General features: G+C 42.7%; 1 protein-coding gene across 1 annotated transcript in view; it reads left to right on the forward strand.

Annotated features, from left to right (window-relative positions):
* The first annotated feature begins 1358 nt into the window (after window positions 1-1358).
* The window catches only part of LAPTM4B (lysosomal protein transmembrane 4 beta), a 66792-nt gene continuing 43382 nt past the window's right edge, over window positions 1359-24768 (forward strand). Inside the window, exons 1-2 of the mRNA XM_061995253.1 lie at window positions 1359-1484; window positions 20309-20420. Coding sequence (XP_061851237.1) covers window positions 1389-1484; window positions 20309-20420 — 208 coding nt within the window. The 5' untranslated portion in view covers window positions 1359-1388. The remainder of the gene's footprint in view (window positions 1485-20308; window positions 20421-24768) is intronic.

Below are 24768 nucleotides of genomic sequence, written 5' to 3' on the forward strand. Positions count from 1 at the left end.
AGCACTTTTCAGTGTTATAATTTGATGATAAATTGTGACATTTGGCAGGAAGCCAAGATGGAAGACAGTAAATAAATTACTTTTGGGATCAGGCTAGGCATATAAACCTCCTGTGAGAATTTTATTCATTATTTCCTTTAGAGAATGATGCAAGTCTCATATATATGAAAAAGTCAACTCCTACTTGCATCACTGCTTGAAAAAGCAGCATTGGGTCCTTCTTCCTAATACTGCTTTCTGCCCCCCACCATCCAGGGATTAACAACAGGCAGTGATGACTAGGTTAATGTTGACACAAGTTAACATGAGGCAATTGCAGCAACTTTGGGAGTGAATTAGGAAGGCACTGTGGAAGAAAAGACATGCTCATGTCTCCAGAATTTGGGCCAAATTCAAAGCATTCCTTGACGTCCTCTGATATAATAGAATGGTTTGGGTTGGAAGGGACCTTAAAGATCACTTAGTTACACTCTCCCTGCCATGGTCAGAGTCCCCTTCCACTAGACCAGGTTGCTCAAAGTCCCATTCAATCTGGCCTTGAACACTTCCAGGGATGGGGGACCCACAATGTCTCTGGCCAACATGTTACAGTACCTCACAACCCTCACAGTGAAGAGCTTCTTCCTTACATCTAAACTAAATCTTTCAAGTTTAAAGTCATCACTCCTTGTTCTGTCACTACATGTCCTTGTAAATGTCCTTCCCCAGCTTTCTGGGGCCCCTTTAGGTACGGGGAGGCTGCTATTACGTCTCCCCAGTGCTTTCTGTTCTCCAGGCTGAACAATCCCAACTCTCTCATCCTGTCGTAGCAGGAGAGGTGCCCGAGCCCTCTGATCATCTTCATATCCCTCCTCTGGACTCGTTCGAACAGCTCCACGTCCTTCTTACGTTAGGGACCCCAGAGCTGAACGCAGTTTATTTGCAGAGTTGTGTTTCCGCTGGTTCAGTGAAGAATCGCCAGGCGAGCTTCTGGCTTTGCCGAGCAGGTACTGTTTCGGGTTCACTCTCGTCACACTAACTCCAGGCGCAACAGTGCCTGGGCACGGCTGGGCAGGAGCACAGGACAACGGCCCGTTTGCACTTGCCGTGACACGCTGGGCACACACCGGCCGGCCTGTCACCACGCTCAGTTCCCTCAACTCTGTGCTTTAAAACCCCGCCGTGCTGTGACGCGGCGCGGTCGCTGCGGGTGTCCGCGGGCCCGGGGGCAGCGGGCCGGGCCGCGGAGGAGGCGGCGGCACCCAGCGAGCCGCCGCTTGGCCCGGCGCCCGCTGCCCGCGGTCCCGCCCGCCGCAGGGGCGGCCCCAGCCCGGCCCCGGCCCCGCCTCCGCCGAGCGGCGCGCAGCGGACAGGCCAGCGGCGCGGAGGAGCCTGGAGAAACCGCGGAGATGCTGAGCTCGCCTTGGGCTCGCTTCTACTCTAACAGCTGCTGCCTCTGCTGCCATGTCCGCACCGGCACCATCATCCTCGGCGTCTGGTACCTGGTAAGAGCCCCGCGGCTGACCCCGTGTCCCCACGCCCTGGAGAATCCCTCCGTCCCGGTCGCTCGGCCCCGGCTGCCGGGGTGGGGGAGGGGATGCCCAGAGCAGCAGCTGAGGCTGCTCCTCACAGCCCAGGCGGTTTTTTGGAGATAACCGTGCGAGGAGTCATGTTCTTAGCAGCGTAATGCTCAGCGAGCTCCAGCGCTTCCCCGCTGCTGACCCACGGGCTGGCCCCCGGCGAGGCAGAGGATGCTGTTTAGACTCTGTCTAAACTGGGAAATGAAGCATATGTGTGTTTAAGGGCCAGGGAGGTTGGGGGAGGAGATACAGAGCACGGGCAGCCTCACGAGGGTCTCAAGCAAAAAGCTGCTTGGGAGATGAAAATATGATCAGTGAAGGTCCCCGGAGCAAGGGGTTTTCCCTCAAACTTCAAAGTGGTGTTTCTCAGATTGGGGTTGACTGCAGCACTGAGGCCCCGTGGGTGCATTGGCTCCAGCAAGGCTGCCCAAACCCCGACCACGCTGCGCAGAAAATCTTATCGTCTCTGGTCGCTGTTTCATGAAGAAGTTCATTGCTCTTTGTCACGGCTTTTCCATATTTGTCTGATAAGTGATGGTGGGTAGTATCTGGTCTGCTTGGCAGAGATAGGAAACCTTTTAGGCGCTGCTATCAGGTACTAGAAAGACATCTTTCCTCCATCAGAGTTGTAGGATGTGAGTGAGGAGTTGACCCTTGGGCCACATTTTTAATGGGTTATCAACAGCCCCAGAGGTTGTTCAATACCCAGGGGAAAGACTCAATGAGGGAGGCACATTAAGCCCTCAGTTCCTCTCTGCCTTTGACAACCTTTGCTCAATCCCTTGAGTAGCAGTGCAGGAAAGCGGCTTTCCCAGAGCCAGCCCTGCCATAGTCTCAGGGTTTGCAAACGTGTCGCAAGAATAAACAGATCTGGTTCATTGCTTCAGGTTATGTAGATGCACTTCTCAGCCTGCTCAGTCTTCCTTGGCCCTTGGTGTGAGACGTCGGTCTCCATCGATGCCAAGGCCACGCAGAGCTGTTTGCCAAGCATCATTTTTCAAATGATTGCAGACGGAAGCAGATTAGACCCAGGCTTATTTGCTAACTACTGAAATTCCCTTCAGAAGCAAGTGAAAAATGCCGGGCTGGCCTCCATTGTAGGACAGCTCATTAAGTAAATTCAATCAGCGTAATAAAAAGGCAAGGTTGACATTTATGTCCTAGAAATAATATCAAATGCTCTACATCCTATAAAATACATATTTCACCAGTGGAAAAAAAAAAAGATGCATTACTTGAACTATTTCTTGCTCTTGGTTTAATAAAATACAGTTAAATGCAATATTCACAGCCTGTGGTATCTGGAATAGTGACAGTATTGAAAAAGGCATCCTTGGCCTGGCTGCAATGAAGTTTCTATAAGTTTTAATATGATCTGAAAGCTTTTGAACGTTTTTTCCAGGATGCTTGTTATTTCTTTTTTGCCATCAGCTGAGTGAAGCCTCTTCGTGTTGGCTCCAGAAAGACTGGGATATAGATATTTTAGCTGTTCAGTGGACCTGAAGATATTTGAGGAAGAGGGAATTTAAGTGCATCAGCTGGCCTTAGATACAAAGAAAAAGCCCAATGGCTTTTTAGACTTTGTTACCTATTGAGTCACTAACATTTAAATACCAGTGTCCGAATTTCACATAGTATTTTTCTGCAACATCAATTTTAAAATTTTCTTTTCTAACGTGCAGGTATTTCTTGATTTACACTTCTTCCTGCTTCATAGAATCATAGGATGGTAGGATTGGAAGGGACTTTTAGAGATCATCCAGTCCACCCCCCTGCAGAAGCAGGTTCACCTAGATCAGGTCACACAGGAACATGTCCAGGCAGGTCTCGAAAACCCCCAGAAAAGGAGTCTCCACACCCCCCCGGGCAGCCTGTGCCAGGGCTCCTTCACTTGAACAGTAAAATAGTTTTTTCTTATGTTTAAATGGAACTTCTTGTGTTCCAGCTTCATCCCATTACCCCTTGTCCTGTTGCTAGATACCATAGAAAAAAGTGATGCCTCAACCTCCTGACACCCACCATTTAGATATTTATAAATAACAGTGAGATCTCCTGGCAGTTTCCTCTTCTCTAGACTAAACAGCCCCAGTTCCCACAGCCTTTCCTCATAAGGATGATGTTCCAGTCCCCACTTCACATCTTTTTCTTTCATAGGTTTTTCAGGGCAAATTTCTGAATGACTTCCTGCTGCCAGAAACTCACAACACGTCAGGATGCACATTTGTTTTTGTGCTTTCTCCTCTGTTGCAAATATTTATATTTTTAAGGTTGTCTATTGAGAACAGAAAGTTAGATGTGTGTTGATAATGAAAGCTAAACCTTTCTGCTAGCTTAAAAAGACAGGAAGCAATAAGTAAGGAAGGGGTAGATCCTCCAGTAAGTAGCTACCCTGTTTGAAGGGTCTGTTTTACAAAGTCACATACAAAAATAATGTTTTATCTCAGAAGAACAATTATCATTTGATACCATGTGCAATTGAAGTTTTATGTAAAGAAACAGATGCTGTCTCTTGTGGCATTTTTTTTTCTGTTCATGCATTTTGTGTGGTTGCCTTACCCCAAACCACATATGAGCTATGAACATCGCCTCAAATAAAGTTCAAACAATAACCCCTTTGATTTTTTTTTTGCCATACTAATATGTATTCTGTATGCTGTTTGCCATTATGCTTTACAGGAAATTACTTGAGGAAAAAGTATCTCCCTAGAGAATGAGAAGTTTTCTTGTTGCTTTTTCATCTCTCGCTACCTGTGAAGTGTAACTTTTATTAATTCTATGGCTCTGAATACAATGATTCAGTAGTAGAAGTTTTGATGGAGGAAAAAAAATATGAGCTTAAAAGCTGTGGCAGGCTTTTCAATAATATTTTCAGATGTTGAACCAGTTTTGAGTCAGTGTACTTCCAAGAGGCAGAATTTCATGTTTGAGTAAATGTGGAAAAAAACATTGCATTTCTCTGGGATGGTGTTTTAGTTCTTTAGTTTTAATGTTTTAATTGTATGTTTGGGGTCCTGCAAATAGTGGAGAGTGGGGAGCTGAGTGCGGGTGGAGCCATCAGGGCTGTATGATGAGAGCACTTTCCCACAGAGGTAGGGGAAGGAATGCTGTCAGCACTTCCAACACACACCCAGCTGTTGCAGACACAATGGTCTCGTGAAGTATCAATAGCTGGGAAATAAATATTTTAACTTTGGTCTATTTTAGAACATAATGGATCTCAGAATGCAAATGCTTTTACAGCTATTGTGTTTCATTAGTTTCTTCCTGATAGAGCCACAGGTACTGCATCTAGAATAATATAATACAGCATTGCATGCCATTGCAATATAGTACACATAAAACAATATACAGTTGCAGACCACTGATGTACCTCACTGTGAAAAGTAACTTGTAAAGAGTGGAGCAGCCAGAGGAAAATTCCTGAAGAGTATCTAATTGGGTTGCAGAATAGCCTGCACTTCAGGAACTCGTGCACTGCCTTGGAGAGAAAAGCTTAAGAGGGAGTACTGCAATATTGAAAACAAACATCATGCTGAAAATTAAAATGGCACTAATATGGCTGGCTGGAGGCTAATATTTGTTTCAAAATCTGAGGACCAATTTGGTTCAGATGGTTATTAATCTTTGGTTCTTATCCTATGTATGGGCATGGAATTTACCCGTCTCTGTATTTTAACATGAAATCAAAGGTCACAAATAATAACTCAGAAACAGGTTTGGGTCACAAAGGGCTTACAAGTGTCATATTTTGAAAAAAAAAAAAAAAGTAAAGGAAAATGAGAAAGTCAGTTCCAGCAGCTTAGTTTTGCTCCAGACAATTATATCAGCATTCTGTTCAAGGCAGTGACACCGCAGAAATGAACCAGCTTCAGTCCTGAACTCCCCTGGGTGCCTGAGTACAGGGGAAAGCCGGCACATTTTGTCAGTTCCAAGTGACCGGGTCAGTACTGGTGAGTCAGAAAAACATCCCCCTCGGTGACACCATTGATAAACACAGCATGTTGTCTTCCTGAGTAAATGGACTCCCCTTTCTTTATCTAAAACACCAAGGAACAACATCAGAGGTACTGACAGTGTCTTGGCAGGATTTCGCACCCTCCTGACACATGGCAGTGGGGTTTATACACACCCTCAGGCTCCACTGGCAGCATCTGGAAACACAGGAATTATTTCCTGATGTCTTGGGCAGGGAAAAGGTGAAACTTTCAGGCATCAGCTCAGGGAAAAAAAGCTAAACCAACCCCAGTCATTAAAAGAAGGAGTTTTCATTTTTGAGCTCTGTGTGCCCTGTGCCACCTGCCACCCACCTCACTGCAGCAATGCCCTGGGCACAGGCAGCTCCTCCCCATGGTCCCCGTGATCCCCTGGGACACCACAATCACCCAGGACTTATAATATAAATTAAAAGTAAAGCACTGCTTGCTGTGACCTCATTGATCTACAGGTTGAACTGTAGATCTGCTGAGAACTGCTGAGATCAGTAGAGTGCACTTGACCCAATATCAAAAAGAGGATCAAAGTGTATATTTTGGACTGGGCCATGCTTATTTCCTTGTCTTCTTCATGCCCTATGCAAAACAGCATGTGTGGCAGCAGTGTGCTTAAATACCAGTTAGCAGATTATTGAAAGCTTGGTTTACTTGCCAGGGAGTAGAGATCAGCACTGGCTGCTCATGTAAACAAAATGTACTTACACTGGGGTCCTTCTGAGCTGCTCTGTCCCACCCCTGCAACCTTTACACTGAGACTGCTCACATAAGCAAGCAGTTGCAAGTAGGGGTCTGCCAAACAAGGTGGAAAGACCCTTTCAGGGAAAATAAAGAAATCCTAAGAAAAGATGAAGCTATTATTCATTTTCAGACTAGTGAGAATTGAAAGATTTTGAAAACTGAAAAAAGACCTGAAGTTGTGAAAAGGGAGAAATTGCACCACTAGAAAGCCTGATGTCATGGTGAATTGGAAACTCCCAGTGCCAGGTTGCAGGAAAGTGAGTATGAGGCCTTGTGTTTTACTTAGAAAATTAGCTTTCTTTGCTTTTATATGGAATAAAGTGGGCTAAGAATAAAGGATCTCTGTCATTATCTCTGTATGAATGATCACAGTACATCAGCCAGCTCATTGAAGGTTCTGTTCCTTTCTATCAGCCAGCGATTTTGTTTCCTGTGTTGTGCAGGTGTGAAATAGCCATGGTGTTGGGTCAGTTTATCCTGCAGGCAATACTGCCTTTACCACCTCCACTAACTGTTCAGTACTGGTGGCTCTGGGGAAAGAAGTCTTGCAGAATGGGGCTCACTGTAGGCATGGCATGTGATTGCCTTTCCATGACCCAGACCTGGGCAGATATTCAGAGGGGAGAGCTGGGTGGTACTAGTAACATGGCTAGTTATAGTGTGGCATGTAGTGTAAGTCTTAGGAGGAGTGGCTGAGGGAACTGTGGTTGTTTAGCCTGGATAAAAGGAAGCTGAGGGGAGACCTTATCACTCCCTGTGACTACCTAACAGGGAGTTATGGCCAAGTGGGGTCAGTCTCTGCTCCCAGGTTGCAAGCAACAGGGCAAGAGGAAATGGTCTCAAGTTGCACCAGGGGAAGATGTTACGAAAAATGTCTATACTGAAAGTGTTGTCAGGCATTGGCACAGGCTGCCCAGAGGAGTGATGGAGTCATCATCACTGGAGGTAAAGACATGTAGACGAGGTGCTGAGAGTCACGGTGGACTTGGAAGTGCTGGTTTAATTGTTGGACTCAGTGATCTTAAAGGTCTTTTCCAACCTAAATGATTCCATGATTCTAATTTCCATCTCTTGGTAGGAGACATAGCATCAGCAGCAAGTGAAGGAGTCATGAATCTGAATAATCTGAAATTATTTGAGATTCCCAGTCCTTGTGGTGGAAACAGCTGCAATGACTAAATATTTATGTCCCAAGTGCCATGTCTTTAAATTTGTCATTAGTTTTTCTATTGCCTGTTCTTCCTTTCATAAAATGAAAGCTGAGATCTTCAAGAAAACAGTAACTTTCCCAAGTAACTCACTGGAGATTTCCTGTGCACATGATTACTCTTGAGGAGAGCAGAGGGGAAATTGGGAGTTCGTTATGAATAGAGAAAGGTATGAATCCTACTTTCAAAGAGTTCCCTGTATGGTTGTCATACACATTGTACATGTTAAATATCCAACTGAGACTGGAATGAGAGGAGGTTCAGGGTATTTGCTCTTAGAGTAGATGACATTCATTGCATTATCTTCTTCAAGACCAGCAGAAGTAAATGACTGATCCTGCACACAAGTACTTGCTTGGGGCGTGGATGGTATTTTCTTAAGAAACTGAAAATATATATATGCATTTTAGACATGATAGAACAAGAAATAAAGAGCAGCACTGATCATTAACATGAAAACTTATCTAGAGAGACAGTACTAAATAACAGCTGATTGCTTCGAGAATGGCTTCTGGAGAACTCCTTAAAGAGTGCTTCCCCACCATGCACAAACCCAGATTGGTTTCTGCAGCGCAAGACCTTATCCCACCCCTTTTCTCCAATTCAGGCTTCAGGCTTTCTTCAGCTAAATTACAATGTAAAGTACCACATGGGAGGAATTTAAATTGCACAATCAATAAGACAGTTTGGAAAGACCCTAATCACTCACCTCTGGGTGACAGAATCAATCCATGAATAGTCCAGAAAGATTATCTGAAAAAAGAATGGATTCATCAGTACACCATACCCCAAGTTAGCTATTCTTTCTGTTCTGAGTGAAAATAGCCAGGTTTTTGTGTTTGCTGCATTGCAGAGTTGAGCAGGAACAGCGTTTTGTCAGTCCTCCCCAGGCTCTGTCATATATCAGTGTGTTTATTGATGTTTTTGTTTTAAAAACTTTTAAAGTCATTGGAGAGAGAGAATTTCTTGTAAGCATCTTTTGGACTGCCCATGCATTTACTGAACTGTCTGTTAGTCTATAATACCTCACAAGGATTTCTGAAAATGTATTTAAACTCTAATCCCCATACATATTCATTTTTTCTTATTATCTTCAAATACCCCACTAGGATTCTACACAGGATGTACGAAGCATTGCAATGATAGCTGATAGTCTCCATCAGTTGTCCATGATGATGACATAGCTGTCTCTTCTAACTGACACAGTTATCAATTAAAAAAATGGAAACCTTTGCAAAATATCCTTTTTTTTCTTAGTAAGGCCTCCAAATGACTAATAAATTCTCTGGCGTTACAAGGTACAGTTGCCTTCATCCAGTGAGGAAACAGATGGTCGGTTGTAAGAGGAGCAAAGTTTACATCAGTGCTTGTTAAGGAAAAAAATCCCTTAAGAGTCCAGTCTGCTATAATTACATTTGGTTTTAATACAAAAATTATGAATGTATTTATAGAAAGGAGAGAATGTATTACATTAATCAAGTAAAACATGTTTAGAAGTTCTGTTGAAGGTTAATATGTATCTCCTAGTGAGCCAGAGGAGAACACATTAAGCTTCGTGAACTGATCTTTGATTAGACTGACGTCAGTGAAAATGCAATTAGTCTTATATATTCCTGGACATATGGAACGGATGTTGCAAAATAGCCAGGAATTAATTTACTTGATTGGTTTCTTTTTCTCTGGTTTTATTGTAAGGGTCATGCTTTGACTGTAAAACTGGAAGTTTAAAGTGGCCAAGGCTTGAAAATGTGCACAGGAGCTTCTGTGCTGCTCTGCAATTGGGCTGGAGGTTTAAAGCCCCAAATCTCTCAACAGCAGAACAGGAAGAGAAAAACCACACTCGTTGCTGAAGGTGTAAGACGGTGCTCCTGTTCGATCTGAGGTACTGAATCTGCCAGGAAGGCAGCACTAAAGAAATAGTCTGGAATTGTGCCTAGCATGCTGTTCCTGGGCCTCCTATGTGTCTGCTCTCTTTCGGATGTCTGCAGCCAGCTCTGACTACTGTCATCCTAGTCCTCTGCCTTACAAGAGCTTTTTACAGTGCTGTAGCTATTTTCCATTTCATTGCTGGCTTCTGCTGAGCAAGGTCTTGTTCTGTCAGGAGACATATTAAGCTGCTTAAAACAGGCAGGACAAATGCTTTTGGCAGAAACACAGATTTGTGGGAGATTTTCACCTTGAGGAGGTGCATTTCCCAACTGTGAAACAGCTGTGTGCAGACAGATTGGGTACATGTGATCATGTTGGTTACTATTTCAGTAATTATCTGTACTGTACCATCCTTTCTGGTGTGCCTGCCTCTTCCTTGCATAACTAATTCCCTGCCTTGGGTTGCAGAGTGATGCAAGGATGCAATGTACTACAAACAGCCCTGGTGCTTTGAGTGGCTTGGGTGGATACTGCCCATCGTGACTACATAAGAACAATTATCACAGGTTTGGTGGGGTTTGGTGTTTCTTCTTTTTGATTTTTTTTTTTTTAATTAAGTGGACATATATGTCTTGCTGTCAAAACTGGGGCATGTTTCTCTCGCCAGTGCAGTAACATATGCCCCAAGAGGCAAGGGGTCTGAGCACAGACAACATCATGGGCTGGTGTAGGTAAGACAACAATAGGTGCTGGCAACGGCCAGCTGCCTCGGGCAATCCAGCCCAGGTGCTCAGTTACAGCTGAATTGATTGGCCTGCCCTCTGTCACAAGTCCATACTGAGGTTCAGACTCTTGGGAGCTGACTGAACTCACGTTAACAGTGACACTTTAGAGGGTCTGCCCTCAACCTTTTGCAGTCACCTGCAAGACTTAAAAATCCGTTTCTGGAAGACAAGGACAAATGCAGAAACCAAGCAAATCCCAACAATTCTTGAACAGCTGTTTTTACTAATAAGGTTTTAATGCATACCAATGCTTTGCTAGCTCTTCGCAGCGTCCTGAACCAAGATCTGATTTAGGAGAAAATATGAGTTGGTCTGGCAAAGTTATAACTTGAACAGAGATATGTCATTGTATTTCCCCAGGGCTGAACAGAAGATCTCAGCAATAATTTTCATGACTTGGCTCAGACACAGATTCAACTTTCTTTAAATATAATGCAAAAGTAACAAAGAATCCGCTGATAAATTTGCATACAAATATCCTGTTTCCTTAAACCATGAAAAGACTACAATTAAATACATGAGAAATTAAACTCTATCTCTAGGGAGGCAGAATCCTCTAGTGTGCATCCTGCACAGTCTATCCATCTTTTTTTTTTATACATATGAATTTAGCAATTACCATATTTCATTACTAACAGAGCTCTTGTGGTTTGGGTTTTAGGACTGTTAAAAGGCTGGCATTTGGCAGTAGTTGAGTTGTTTGTATAGAAGAGAGCTGATAAATTATGCTGGACTTCCCTTATCAATTTAATCAGCATAGCCTTTAAAGTTCAATGCTTTGTTTCATTATAAAAGCCAAAGTTCAAATTATTTATAAAGTCTGATTGAAATATTTTCTGCAGTTTCCTATTATATGCTCTGTATAATATACATTCTGTAATACCTGAGGCCTGAGCCTCCTGTATCATTCTTTGACTTCTCATGACTAATATGGAAATGTAAGCAATGAGAATTGCAGACTCTACCCTGTCTTCTCCAGATCAAAGAACATATAAACTTAATTGCTACTTCTGATCTGACTAATGCTCTCCCCATTCCAGTGCAGTATTTCAGGTAGCAGTCAGAAACATAGGCTTTGAGAAACCAAATGGGGAGGTAAGAAAGAGCAAGTTGTGCAGTGCAGTTTCTTTTCTCCTACTATTATTTTAAGACCGAGCAACAACTTGAAGCAGAAAATCTTTTATTTTGTTTTTAAGATGCTTTGTAATATGACTAAGCACTTGGATTTCCCGAGTAAACAGCTTATCCTTTTCTGTATTTATTCAACTTTTTGGCTTTGGTAATGATGTCTGATAATGAATTTCACTGGTGAAAGGGCTGGAGCATAATTTTACTTGGTCATCTTTCAGTTTCCATGAGTTTCTATGTTTCACTGGGCAAAAAGATAATTAAATGTGGCTGAGCTTCCCTCTTTGGACTGTTCATTAATTTGTGCATCACTAACATATCTACAGCTTGTTCCTCAGCAGTGGAAAGCAGAAGCATTTCTGTTAGCATGAGGCAGAAGGCTTACAGAGGAGACAAAAGAGAGAGGTATCTACACTGACAGATAGCAGGTTCTCCTTCTTCTCCTTTCCTAGGAGTTCAAGCCACCGACTGAGGTGAGCTCAGATATATCTCCTGGGTTGTATACACCCTGAGGAGGAAGGTGGCTAAATAATACCATCACATATGTAAAGAAACTTGAGCATACGGGGGGGGACATCTTCTTCTATTTCACATTGTTTGCTCGCTCCCTGCAGCAGTCAGGCAGCTGTAAAACCTTTATTGCCAAAATTGCCTCCTTGTTTCTTCTTCAGTAGAAGTCAGGAAAATAAAAATGCTTTACCTGTCAGGGAGAGAGAACAGATAGAAAAGTCTGCCTGTATGGGCAATAGATCATAAACCTTAACACATCATCAATGCTAAGGGAGAAATTTGAGAAAGGCACCCCAGACAGTGCAAATTACCCTAAAATATTGATTCAAACCCTGAATTTAATTTTTCTTTTCCTTTTGTAGTCTTTGTGTGTCTTCTTGATGAACAAAAGTGTCCTTGCTTTCATTATTATCTTCTACACTAAAAGAAAAAAACAAGAAAAATGTGAAGAACATGCAAAGTGGGAACGCAGAGGTGGATGGGAAGAATTAAGGACGTTGAGCTGGCTTCATTATACATTTTCCATACATCCTTACTATTTAAAATAGTAATACTGACTTCAAATATGCAAGTAGATAAGATAATCTGCTGTTGTTAGTTTAGTTTCAAGGAACAAACCCAGTTTGAGACTGAGGTTTTGTTTCTATAGTTTCTATGGAGAACAGGCACCTAGTGTTATAAAGTAACCTTGAGTTTTTTTGAAGGAGGAGTGAGGATATGAGGGTTTTGCTTGAGGCTTTCTTCAGTTGTATTACAGTTAGGATTTTTTACTAGTAAAACTACAGTCTTTGTGATTTGCTTCAATAATACCTCTGTAGAGGTCAACAAACTACATCCTGCCAGTTTTGTGAGATATTATAAATATGCTAGAATTGTGTGTACCAGCTCAAAACCTGGCCAAGGTTTAGGAGCCTTGGTGAGCAGCACCTAGATATGGCTTATCATTTGAAGTCCTCAGAGAAATGTGCTGGTATTTGCTACTGCATTACAAACATTTTTGTTCAGAAACATCTCCTCTTTCATTAGCTCATACCGTGTCAGGTACGGGACTATAGAGTGAACTACAGTAACTAGCTGCCCATATCAATCACAGTATTATAATTCCCTGATATAGATTAAAGACAAGGTTTGTCTTAGCAGTTTTCTGGTTTTCTTCCCTTATCTAAAAGTATTGGGGTCTTACCGTTACGTGTTACTAGGTTGTTCAGGTGGCAAGTTAAGGAGTGTGCTTAAATGGGTCTTTCTTGAGTTCAGTGAGACTGAGAACAGACCCAGACTTAAAAGTGTGCATGCATGTTTCACCACATACACAGCATCCAGTCTATGCATGACCAGTCATATATTGAACCCTCCAAATAAATAAAACTAGGGGGAGGGAAGTCCTTTTTCCTGCAAATAAAAGGATCTCTCTTCACTGCATTAGGAAGTCTTGGGAGAACTGTAGTAGAATATTTGTAAAGGAAACCCTGTGGACTTCAGTGGAAACATTGGTGTATTTTTAGTGCAGTGTATTGAGTTAAAGTAAGCTTATTATTTCCTCTTCTAAACTCTTTTATCAGAGCAATTTTGTTTCAACTCTTGGCTGTGAACTGGATGAAGGCCGGAAAATTGAGCCATTGTTAACTCCTGACAATTCTTTTAATATTTACAGACATCTATATAAATTGCTGGCTTGAACATTTCTCTGTCAGCTTGAGTTAAGGGTCAGCAGAAGATTTGTGTTAATGGCACACTGTTAGGAGCTACTGGAACTAATTTTATTTTTGATAAGCTGAGATAGACACTATGCAGTTGCACTTCCTGTGAAGGTTCTGGAATTATAGTGGTACTCATTTTCTCATCACCTCTTGATGCAGTGGTTCCTGACACCTTTCCTCCCATGCATTATATCACAGAATCACAGAATGGTTTGGGTTAGAAGGGATCTTAGAGGTCATCCGGTTCCAACCCCCGTGTCCTGGGCAGGGACACCTTCCACTACACCCATTGCTCAAAACCCCATCCAGCCTGACCTTGAACACTTCCAGGGATGGAGCATCCACAGCCTTTCTGAGCAACCATTTCCAGTGCCTCACGACCCTCACGATGAAGAACTTCTTCCTTATATGTAATCTAAATCTCCCTTCTTTCAGTTTGAAGCCATTACCCCTTGTCCTACCAGTATATGCCCTTGTAAGAAGTCCCTCTCCAGCTTTCTTGTTGGCCTTCTTTAGGTACTGAGGTCTCTCCAAAGCCTTCTCTTCTCCAGGCTAAACAAACCCAATACACTCAGCCTGTCTTCACAGGAGAGGTGCTTCAGCTCTCTGATCATCTTCATGGCCTTCCTCTGGACTCGCTCCAACAGGTCCATGTCCTTCTTGTGTTGAAGGCCCTGGAGCTGAATGCAATACTGCAGGTGGGGGTCTCACAAGAGCAGAGTAGAGGGAGATAATCACCTCCCTTGACCTTCTGACCATGCGGCTTTTGATGCTGTGATTCACAGCATGTGATTGGGTTTCTGGGCTGCAAGTGCACATTGCTGGGTCATGTTGAGCTCCTTGTCAATAGACACCCCCAAGTCCTTCTCCATAGGGCTACTCTCAATCCATTCTCTGCCCAGCCTGTATTTATACTTTGGATTGCCCCAAGCCGTGTCCAAGACCTTGCTTTTGGACTTGAGGTTTGCCTGGGCCCATCTGTCAAGTTACCTCTGGATGGCATCCCTTCCCTCCAGCATGTTGATGTCAGCACTCAGCTTGGTGTCCTCGGCAAACTTGCTGAGGGTTCACTTGATCCCACTGCCATAGACAAAGATGTTTAACAGCAACAGTCCCAATGCTGACCCCTGAAGAACACCACTCCCTACTGCTCTCCACTTGGGACATCGAGCCATTGTCGACAACTGAGTGAGACCATCCAGCCAATTCCTGATCCACCATGTGGTTCATCAGTCAAATGTCTCTCCAGCTTAGAGACAAGGATGCTGTGTGGGACAATGTTAACTGCTTTGCACGAGTCATAGAATCATAGAATGGTAGGGGTTGGAAGGGACCTTTAGAGATCATCTAGTCTATCCCCCAGGTGGATGATGTCAGTTGCTCTTGCCTTATCCACCAATACTGTAACCCCATTGTAGAAAGCTATCAGATTTGTCAAGTATGACTTACCCTTAGTGAAACCATGTTGGCTGTTGCCAATCACCTCTTTATTTTCCATATGTCTTAGCATAGTTTCCAGGAAGATCTGCACCTTGATCTTGCCGGGCACAGAGGTGAGACTGACTGGCCTGCACTTCCCTGGGTCTTCCTTTTTACCTGTTTTTAAATGAGGGTTATGATTTTGCTTTTCCAATCAGTGGGAACTTCACCAGACTGCCATGACTTCTCAGATGTGATGGGTAGTGGCTTAGCAACTTCATCCACCAGTTCACTAAGGGCCTGCAGATACATCTCACCAGTGCACCTTCAGGTTCCTTAGATGGCCTGGAACCTGATTTTCTCCTACAGTGAGTAGGAGAAACTCAGGTTCTCCCAGTCCCTGCCTTTGCCTTTTGTGACTTGGGCAGTGTGGCTGCAGCACTTGCTGGTGAAGATTGAGGCAAAAAAATCATTTGAGTACCTCAGCATTCTCCATATCCTGAGTGACCAGGTCTCTTATTTCCTTCTGCAGAGGGGACACATTTTCCCTAGTCTTTCTTGTATCAACATACCTACAGAAGCTTTTCTTGTTGCCCTTGACATCCATGTCTGTATTTAATTCTATCAGAGCTTTCCTAACCTGATTCGTGGCTACTCAGACAATTTCTCTATATTCCTCCCAGGCTACCTGTCCTTGCTTCAACCCTCTGTAGGCTTCCTTTCTGTGTTTGAGTTTGTTCAGGATCTCCTCCTCCTCCTTTAGTGGTTGGACTCAAATGATCTTAAAGGCCTTTTCCAACTGTTATGATTCCTTGTTCATCCATGCAAGCCTCCTGGCCTTTTTGCCTGACTTCTTTGTTGGGATGCTTCTGTCCTGAGCTTGAGGGAGGTGATTCTTGAGTATTACTCAGATTTTTTGGGCCCCTCTTCCCTCCAGGGCTTTATCCCATGGTACTGCTCTACCAAACAGATCCCTGAAGAGGCCATCACATTTCCCTGCTGATCTCTGGAAAAAATGACATGGAAAAGATGACAACTGACTCGTGGATGCCCAGATGTATCAAATTTTAGTGCATTATATAGTTCCTAAATGCTGGATTTTTTCTCTGGAAGACATGAGGTTGCTTCCTTGCATCCTAAACACTGCATGTTCCCTCTAGCAGAACTGCCTCACACTGTGCATGAGCTCCTGGTTCTTTCTCATGATGCACTCAAGCAGTGTCTGGGAGTACCGGTCCTAGTCTCAGCACGTGCTGCCTTTCTTCCTTATGCACACACCTTCTCTCACACAGCTGGTGCTGTTTCAAATAATCTTCTGATCAGGTTGTGTTTTGTAAGCCCAGAGCCGGAAATCCAAGTAGTGCTCCAATATTTGGACTATCTCTTGCATAGTATTTGCTTTGTCCTCCACATTAATGAGGAGGTGGTTGTGTTCCATCTGATTGCCAGAGAAGCAAGATTTGGGTATTAAAAAGAAATTATTTTTTTTCAGGATCAGGATAAGACCACAGTTGGGCATTTCTAGGGTTTTGTTTAGGATCTTTGTCCAGTCTCTTGTTAGGGCACACTGGACACCATCCTGCAGGGGTTGAGCCCAGGTGCAGAACTAGAGGTTGATAATGGGGTCCATCACCAGCCCCCAATGTGGCAGGTGATGAACCAGGTCAAGGGGCCATCCAGGGGACACAACCAGAAGCAAAAAGGGATAAGACTAGGGACACAATTGGCATTGGAGACTGGCACTCCTCTGGTGCCATTGAGGCAGGGACTGTTGACACCAGACTGAAATGGGGTCCTGTGCCATGGGCACGTGTGTGGGAAGGCCAAGGTGGAGCTGACCTGGGCCAGTAAGGCCTATTAATGCCCCCAGAGCATCTCCTCTCCTCTCTGGGTAGCACCAGCAGTAGGACTCAGTGATCACAGTTCTGACTTGATAATGCAAAATCTTGCATTTTATTCTTAGTGCTGAACACCACCCTGATGTATGTTCATGAATATGTTCCATTTCTCCATCCATGCAAGGAGGACAACATGTCTCATTGGGATTCGATAGGGCTCAGTTGCTTACTGAACCTTTGCATAATGAAAATGTTTTCTAAGCATTGTTAGTTAGTTGTTACATTATTTGCTGTTGAGGGATTGTAAAACATCTTGAAGGACATCTTGGCCTTATTGAGAGAACAGAAAAATCTCATTTGCTTTTCCTAGAACAGAGATTTAAACTCTCATACCTACTGTGTATATCAATAGGGAATCACTTTATGCTCTTGTCCTTGGTTATGTGTCCTTGGAAGATGCTACATCAGTAGTTTTTTAGGCATATAAAATTTTTGCATTAAAGCATTTTTTTGAAATTTAACAGTTACATCACTCTGAAAACAAAAGAAAAACCCTAACAAATAAAATACACCCAACTGTGCAGACATTTCTTCTTGGAGAACAGGGTGAGCAAATAAACACATGGTCTATTTCACTTGCCCTGCTGACAGCACAGTTGGAAGGTGCTCAGAGATCATTATGAGAATCTCAAGAGAACAACCTGATGGAACAGAGAAGTGATGGACTAAAGAGCATTAGAGAGATTCCTACTGACCACAGCAGACTTCAGATCAGGCAAACATAATCTGTATCTTATGAGACTTAAAGGCAATGCTGACAAACAGATAATCTGAATCTGGACATATCCATATGGAGAAAGTAGAGTGCCTAGGTCAGTGTTTTATGATTGACTATATACGTACAAAAGATTAAACTCATATGCCTCTAAAATAGCAGCACTAAATACATTTACAGTTACTAATTGCTCGGTTATTTTGGGTACTCTTCTTAAGTGACATATTTCTTACTGGCATATGTCCTCTAGCTTTCCATAAAGGAGTATAAAGCAGGAACTGGATTGCAATATAAACGATACATAATGTTAACAATTAGTAGGGTTTACAGAATGTAACTTTGAATCTTAACAATTATCTAATCTGTCTTCAAAGCCAAGACAAGACCATCTATGGCTACAGCATTTCAAATGCAAAGCTATTTAACTGTGGAAAAAATGAAAAAATGCTGTAATGAAGATCTCTAACCCCCTGCAGACAATTTCTTCTGCTGTCTGATTGTTCTTATTGTTCAGCAGCTGCCTAACCTAAATTTTCTTTTGCTGTAATTTAAATCTTAGATTTTACTCATCTCCCAGCAGATTTGGAGAAAAGTCTTTGGCCTCTTCTTTTCCTTGCCTTTCTGCACATAAAAGACAGAACATCTCCCTCCACTTTCTCCTCACTAAACAATCCCATTTTCCTCCCTGTCAGTCACACTTTCCAGATGTCTGATTACTCCCTTGTTCTGTTGCAGGATCTTCCCTGGGTTTTTTCTTGGTACCTTTTAGAAGGAGTTTGACCTGGGCCCTTTCTGCAAAGGCCTCGTGGAGGGCGAATGGGAGGATGACTTGTGCTTCTGGTACCCGGGTTTTTGCAGTACTGCCCACCTCCATGTAGCTGCAAAGATGAGCTCATGGAACGGCACTGGGTCACGTTCAGTTTATTGACTGTCGTACCCAGACTCCTCTCTGAGGACTGTTTCCTACTCAGTCATTTCTTGTCCTTCTGCGGTTTGCCACAAATATAATATGCTGTGCTTGTGGGTAGTGAATTTTGCTCTGCTGTCTGAATTTTGCCATAGTTGGGCAGAATCTTTTTTTATATTATCTCCTAAAGTACTCACAACTTGGCACTGTCTGCAGATTAAAGAAAGGTACAAGTCAGAAGTGACTTGAAATACCAAGTTTTCAATTATGCTGGAAAAACCTAATCAATATGTTTTCTGTGCTGGCTGTGGATCCTTGACAACTGTTCTTTCATTGCAACTGTCCAACTGGCTGTCCACTCACCTTACTCCACTTCCAACCAAACTAGGTTTTCATACCTCATTTATGAGAATCTCCTAATATCAAAAGTCTTGCTAAGATGCAAAGAGATTTTTCCTGCTTTTTCCTACTGCTTTTTCCTTATCCACTTAGCCTATCAGGGAAGGAAAATAAGAAGAATTAATAATGATTTGTTCTTGACAAGACCAAGGTGATTATTGGTTATAACCACACAAATTTGAAGTGCAAATTGGAGAGACTGCTTAATTGTCTGTTCTTGTGTTCATTTGACTCTTAATTCTCACAGTGTAGCAAAAAGTTCTTTACATGTTCTTCCTGCTTTGAAAAGGTATAAACTGTGCTTGCTCTTTCCCCATCTTATGAACTCAATCTGTTCTCCACAGTTTTTTAAAGACCATTGCTAACAGTTCTGATATCAGCCAAACTTGATTGAATTTGCCTATCAAAACCCACTTGTCTTACCCCCAGAAATTCTCTAGGCTGTTATGCCTTATAACAGCCTGTGTTCCTACCTCTTTTTGTTGCTGTTAGTAACTTGTAATGAGATCAAGGTGGCTTTGAAGTGAAAACTAAAGCAATCAAAATCCATCTTTCCCAGCATACTCCAATATCAGTTTTCTTCTCTGCCTTTTCCTGTTCATCAGTTAACTTCCTAGTTCAGTAGAATAATCTTTCAGCCAGGCTGTGTTATTTCATCCTGAGCAATCTTCTTTTCTGCAATTAGCCCTCTTCACATCAAAGCGATATGGGCATTTTGTTCAGATTTGGTTTAAAATACTGCTCTTGGCTACCTCTGCATTCCTCTCATATCTGATAGTTGACAATCCGCTTCTACTGAATCACTTGATACTGTATTCTTGCATTTAATTCACTTACTGCATTTCATAGCCAAAGCCTCAGCATATGTGAATGTCTCTCTGTGACATATGACACAGGAACATGCACATCAGACATTGAACTAACATTGCCTCCTACTCCTGTCTCCCCAAGGCCCCTTGATTTGGCAGCTCATGTGAATCAGCACATCACTCAAAACCTCTTAAAATTCAGCCTCTTCCAGCAAATTAGCTCCTCTTTGATCATCTAGTAATTTCACAAGGCCTGTCTCTAATTCCAGCTCTGCCATATTAATACTTCTCGACTACAGCACTCATTTGTAATAATCTAAAAATAATTGTTTGTAGTTGATTGTAGTTTTTGTAACAGAAGAAACTGAAGTGGATGTGCTAATGTCTTTTGTAATCTGAAAGAGCAACAGTAACTTCTCTGATGGTGTGGGAGAGAGAATGAAAAAGCGTAATACACATTTTGTTTCATTTTCCTGCTACCACTTGTGGAAGAAATAGGTCCTGTTTACACAAACTCAGAGAAAGTAATTGCAGTGTTAGTTAAATACTACAGTTGTACAGTTGGAAAACAGCCTCTGTTGCAGTTAACATGGACTGTCATGGGTATATGCTGCCCAGAGGTTTTTTATAGGTTACTTTCACAGCCTGACCCTATTTCCTTTTTTCTCTCTGTAGATCATCAATTCAGTCGTATTGCTGATTCTGCTGAGTGCCCTGACTGACCCCGACCAGTACCACCTAACCAGTGCTGAGCTGGGGGGTGAATTTGAATTTATGGATGATGCCAGTAAGTACAAACTGTCTAAATACTAGCACTCATTGCTCCAGCATTTATGTAACCATCCTATAATTTCAATAATTGCTATAATTTAAACTATTGCTTCCCCTTGATATCTTAAGGTGCATTTTTATTGTGAAGGATGTATTCATGGTACAGTTCAAACTGGTTGCCTAGTAATAACTTTATCTGATACCTGTTACCTGTTAGTAATTCATTTGTTCTGCTGTGTCCTGGCTTGGCAGGGACAGGAGCCATGCCTTGACATGGAGATGTTATCCTTGAGCTTGAAAGCCCCCAGGGAGTTTTGCAAGACACACAGAGATACAGAGTCTCTGTACCTCCAAGCACCATGTCTTGGAGTGCCTGCACACGCATAAGAACCTGCACTGCTATTTCCGTAACTCCCTGAAAGTGCTCATTCATGTTGTATGTATTTACACACCTGCCACGTGTACATGGCACAACTTGCACAAACTTGTTGTAATAGATGTAAGTATAAACATTACCTGTACAGTCATAGGCATATTAGCAATAACGCGGGGCTGCTTCCTCCTCCTGCCAAAGGGCACCACAGAAAATCTTCAGTGCAGTTTCAGGAAAGTCTGAGACAGGTCGTTTGTGTCCTGCAAAAAACTCCTGTCCTTTGCAAATGTTTCTTTCTTCCGTGATTGTTTCAGATTACTTGGTGATGTTTGGTTTGTTGATTTGCTTTAATGGTTTAATTTGTATCAAGAAAAGCTTTCCCTCAATGTGACTTTGATAAAAACATCTGGTTATTTTCATTTCTGCTCACAGGAGTGTTATAGTCAACATTTCTCACAGTAGTTGAAAAAAGTCTCCTGCTAGTTACACCGGTGTCTTGCTGCTCAGTATCACACTCATCTACAACAAAAGGCTCCAAGCCCTTTTCTCATTCCTACTGAAGTCAATAAAAATATCAGTAGGAAAATGAATAGTCCCACACATGAGAAAAATCATTGCACCCATGATGAGTCAGAGCTGCTGGGTGTCAGTGACGGGGTGCTTATTTCCACAAAGTCTTTCGTGCAGATATGCCTTGACAGTCTGTGTTTTCTTAATAATAAGGGGCAATTGCTACTTTATTGTATCTTCATTGAAAAATCACCTACAACTTCCGACTAAAAATCTTCTTATATAACTGGATTTAAGAAAGTAAGGACCATAGTAGATGCAGATGGGCTCCTAGCTGATTCTGACATATTAAAACTGACGGCCTTGTCCTAATTCTCAGAGATTAACCTTGGTAATGACTATCTGTCAGTGTGGTTTTATATAGCTGACATCAGAGGCCTGCCAGTGCCCAAGGCTTTAAAATAGTAATTCTGTTTTGTAATGCAATAGCTGTCAGATCAAGTACATTGGGGATTTCCATCTATACTTGAAAATTGTGTCTTCTATTTTTTTTATCAAGGCTTCTGAAGTGAGGCCTACAAGACTGTGAAAGGATGGCTTGTGGGCCAAGCACCCTCATTTCCATTTGGTGAAGGGAACATTTCACAGGCAGTTAAGTTACAAGTGAACACTTGAATTGATGTCTCCTTTTCTTCTTTGACTCCCTCTGGTTTAATGCCTTACAGAGTAAAGTCAGCTGAATCAAGCTGCTGGCTTTTACAGTTACTGGAAATAGCTGGCAGGAGATTTTTTTTGTCTTTAAGTATAACTATATTTATTCAAATCTGAAGAAATATTTTATCTTATGAGATAAAACATAAAGCAAACTTCCACATGCTCTTCTGCCCTACTCTTCTTTTCTTTTTTGAATAAATGTTTCCCAAATTAGCTGCATGTGCTGATATTCTTAGTTGTGAAACCATATATATGAAATACAGGATGCTGCATCAATTTTTATGCTGACAAAGCTCCTAAAGTTGCTATCTTTGTGTGTTGACAAATAATAATGGTGGAAATAGTCGGAGCTGTTATTACTACTTTTGATGCTTCCGTCAATAGCAAACAAAAAAATGCAGACACAGAGCTTCCATGTTAAAATTGTCACTCCCTTTCCCTCCCTCCTCGAGTAGACTTCTTCCGAAAAGGTCTGACAATATCAGCTGGAAAGAAACTCACCAACTGTGTCACAGTAGTGGAGTTATGACTGAGCTGAAGTTAGACAGATTTCCCTTTTGATTTCCTAAATATCAGGCGTTGTGGTTTTAACTCCAGCCAGCATCTAAGCACCCTAGAGCCACTCATTCCCTTCACCACTCCCCCACACTGGGATGGGAGGAGAATTTGGATTGAGATGTGAACAGGTTACTAACTAAAATGAAATAAGTAAGAAAATCTAGTAATAGTTACCAGTAGTAAAAAGAAATATTACACAGAGAGAGAGAAATAAAACCTAAGGGAAAAAAAACCCAACCAACCAATTGATTACCAGTGCAATTGCTTACTGCCCACTGACCAATGCTTGAGCAGTGATCTGCTCCCCACCACCAGCTCTCCCCAGTTTATATACTAGGCATGATGTCCTATGGTATGGAGTAGCCTTTTGGCTACTCTGAGTCAGCTGCCCTGGCCATGCTCCTGTCCAGCTTGTTTTGCATGCCCAGCCTGCTCACTGTCAAGGCAGGGTAAGAAGCAGAAAAGGCCTTGGTGCTGTGCAAGCACTGCTCAGCAATAACCAAAACGTACTTGTCTTATCAACATTCTCTTCAGTGTAAAATAAAAATATAGCCCTGTAGCAGCTACTAGGAAGAAAATTAACTCTATCACAGCAGACACCAGGATTCCCTCAATATTTATATTCATATTTCTGTCTGTCTGTGCTCAGACCCAGTTTATGGAGAATTTTCAATTTTCTGTTTCAGAAGTGGGAAAAATTCCTGCCATTCAAAGAGCCACTCTAGTGCAAACTGCTTGAAAATGCCAATGCAGCATCAGTTCTTCTGCCAATGTTCTTCTGCTCAGCTGTAATTTCAGTATTTAGTGTGGTTCCCAGGGCATTACCAGAGCCTCCAAAATGATTAAGCAGAGAAAAGATTTACCTGAGCACTTACAAAAAGCTGTAGGTCATAGCTTTTCCCTTCTACTCTAGAAAAGGAAATGAAAGAAGAAAAAATTCTGCCAAGACTTGCCATGCAGCAGATGGAGCTGCTGGAAGACACCAGTGTGTGTGGTTTGGCTGGCTCTCCAAGACATACATCTAGGAGCGGGGGAAAACACTGGGCTTCCTCCTGTGGTAGATACTCAGCTGAACCCATTTAGTCTCATCTTTCCTTTTATTATTTCCTTAGGGCCTGAGGGAGTTTATGAACTAGAAGCTGGACTAGGAAAAATGTGAAACGTGTGAGCTGACCAATGTAATACTGCTGCTGTTAAAAGGCTAATAATCTCTGGGAAGCAGAGGGAAAAGCCTTATAAATCATTTTAACTTCCCAGAGGGTTTCACCTGAGTCTCCCCCTCAGCTTCTCCAGATATACAGACCATAATACTTATGTCTCAACAGCCCAAACAAGCAGCGAGTGTTACTTGGTTTTATTTACTGCTTTCACAGTGGCACAGATATGTGTGATACTTCATAAACCATATGACAAGGACTGAAATCTTATGTGTGCTGTATAGAACTGAGGGAAGCTTTGACACTGATGTTGGCAACTCACAACAAAATCCATGTGTGTCCCTGCCCTGAGACGGGCAGATAAGATGAACAGAGGGCTCGGCAGGGCAGGGTAATGTGATGGTCTCTCTGCCAACCATGACAGGCATTCATGAACATGAATTAAAAACATTCATTCAAATAGAATAATTTTAATAAGGAAACATACAGACAGCAGTCTTGGACTTCTCTTGGGGATAAATGGAAGTGGCAGTATAGAATAGGTGCCCTTCCTACCCCATTCCATTTACACCACCGATGTAGCATGAGCCCCGTGTCATTCCCCTCTGTCAGACAGAGAGGGGAAAAATAGATCCCTGCCCCAGCACAACATACTCAGGGCTGCATTTTCTCCTCTAGCCTTATCCTCTGCAGTAAATGAGCTGGTCTCAAAAGTACAGAAAACTCTTTCTTTCTCATTTTTCTTCTTCTTTAGCCAGAGAGAAAATGCCACTGCCACACAGGTTGTGACCCAGGAGGCTGCGTGGTGGCTGGCAGCAGCATCATCGAGCTGGCACAAGCAGCTTGGGGAGAGCAAAGCAGTAGTGCTTAGCTGGCAGTAAGGAGGCCAGGCTCCTGGACGAATAAGGCTAGGAGGGTTGGCAAGACTGCCTGAGGATGGCAGGCTGCTCAGCAGCAGCTCTCTGGCCCTGAGGTCTAGCCAGAGACCAACCTCAGTACTGAGACAGGTGATGAGCTGGAGGATTTGAGGTGTCCATCACTTCACACAGGTC

This window comes from Colius striatus, chromosome 4 (genome assembly GCF_028858725.1).
Source record: "Colius striatus isolate bColStr4 chromosome 4, bColStr4.1.hap1, whole genome shotgun sequence".
Taxonomy (NCBI): Eukaryota; Metazoa; Chordata; class Aves; order Coliiformes; family Coliidae; genus Colius; species Colius striatus.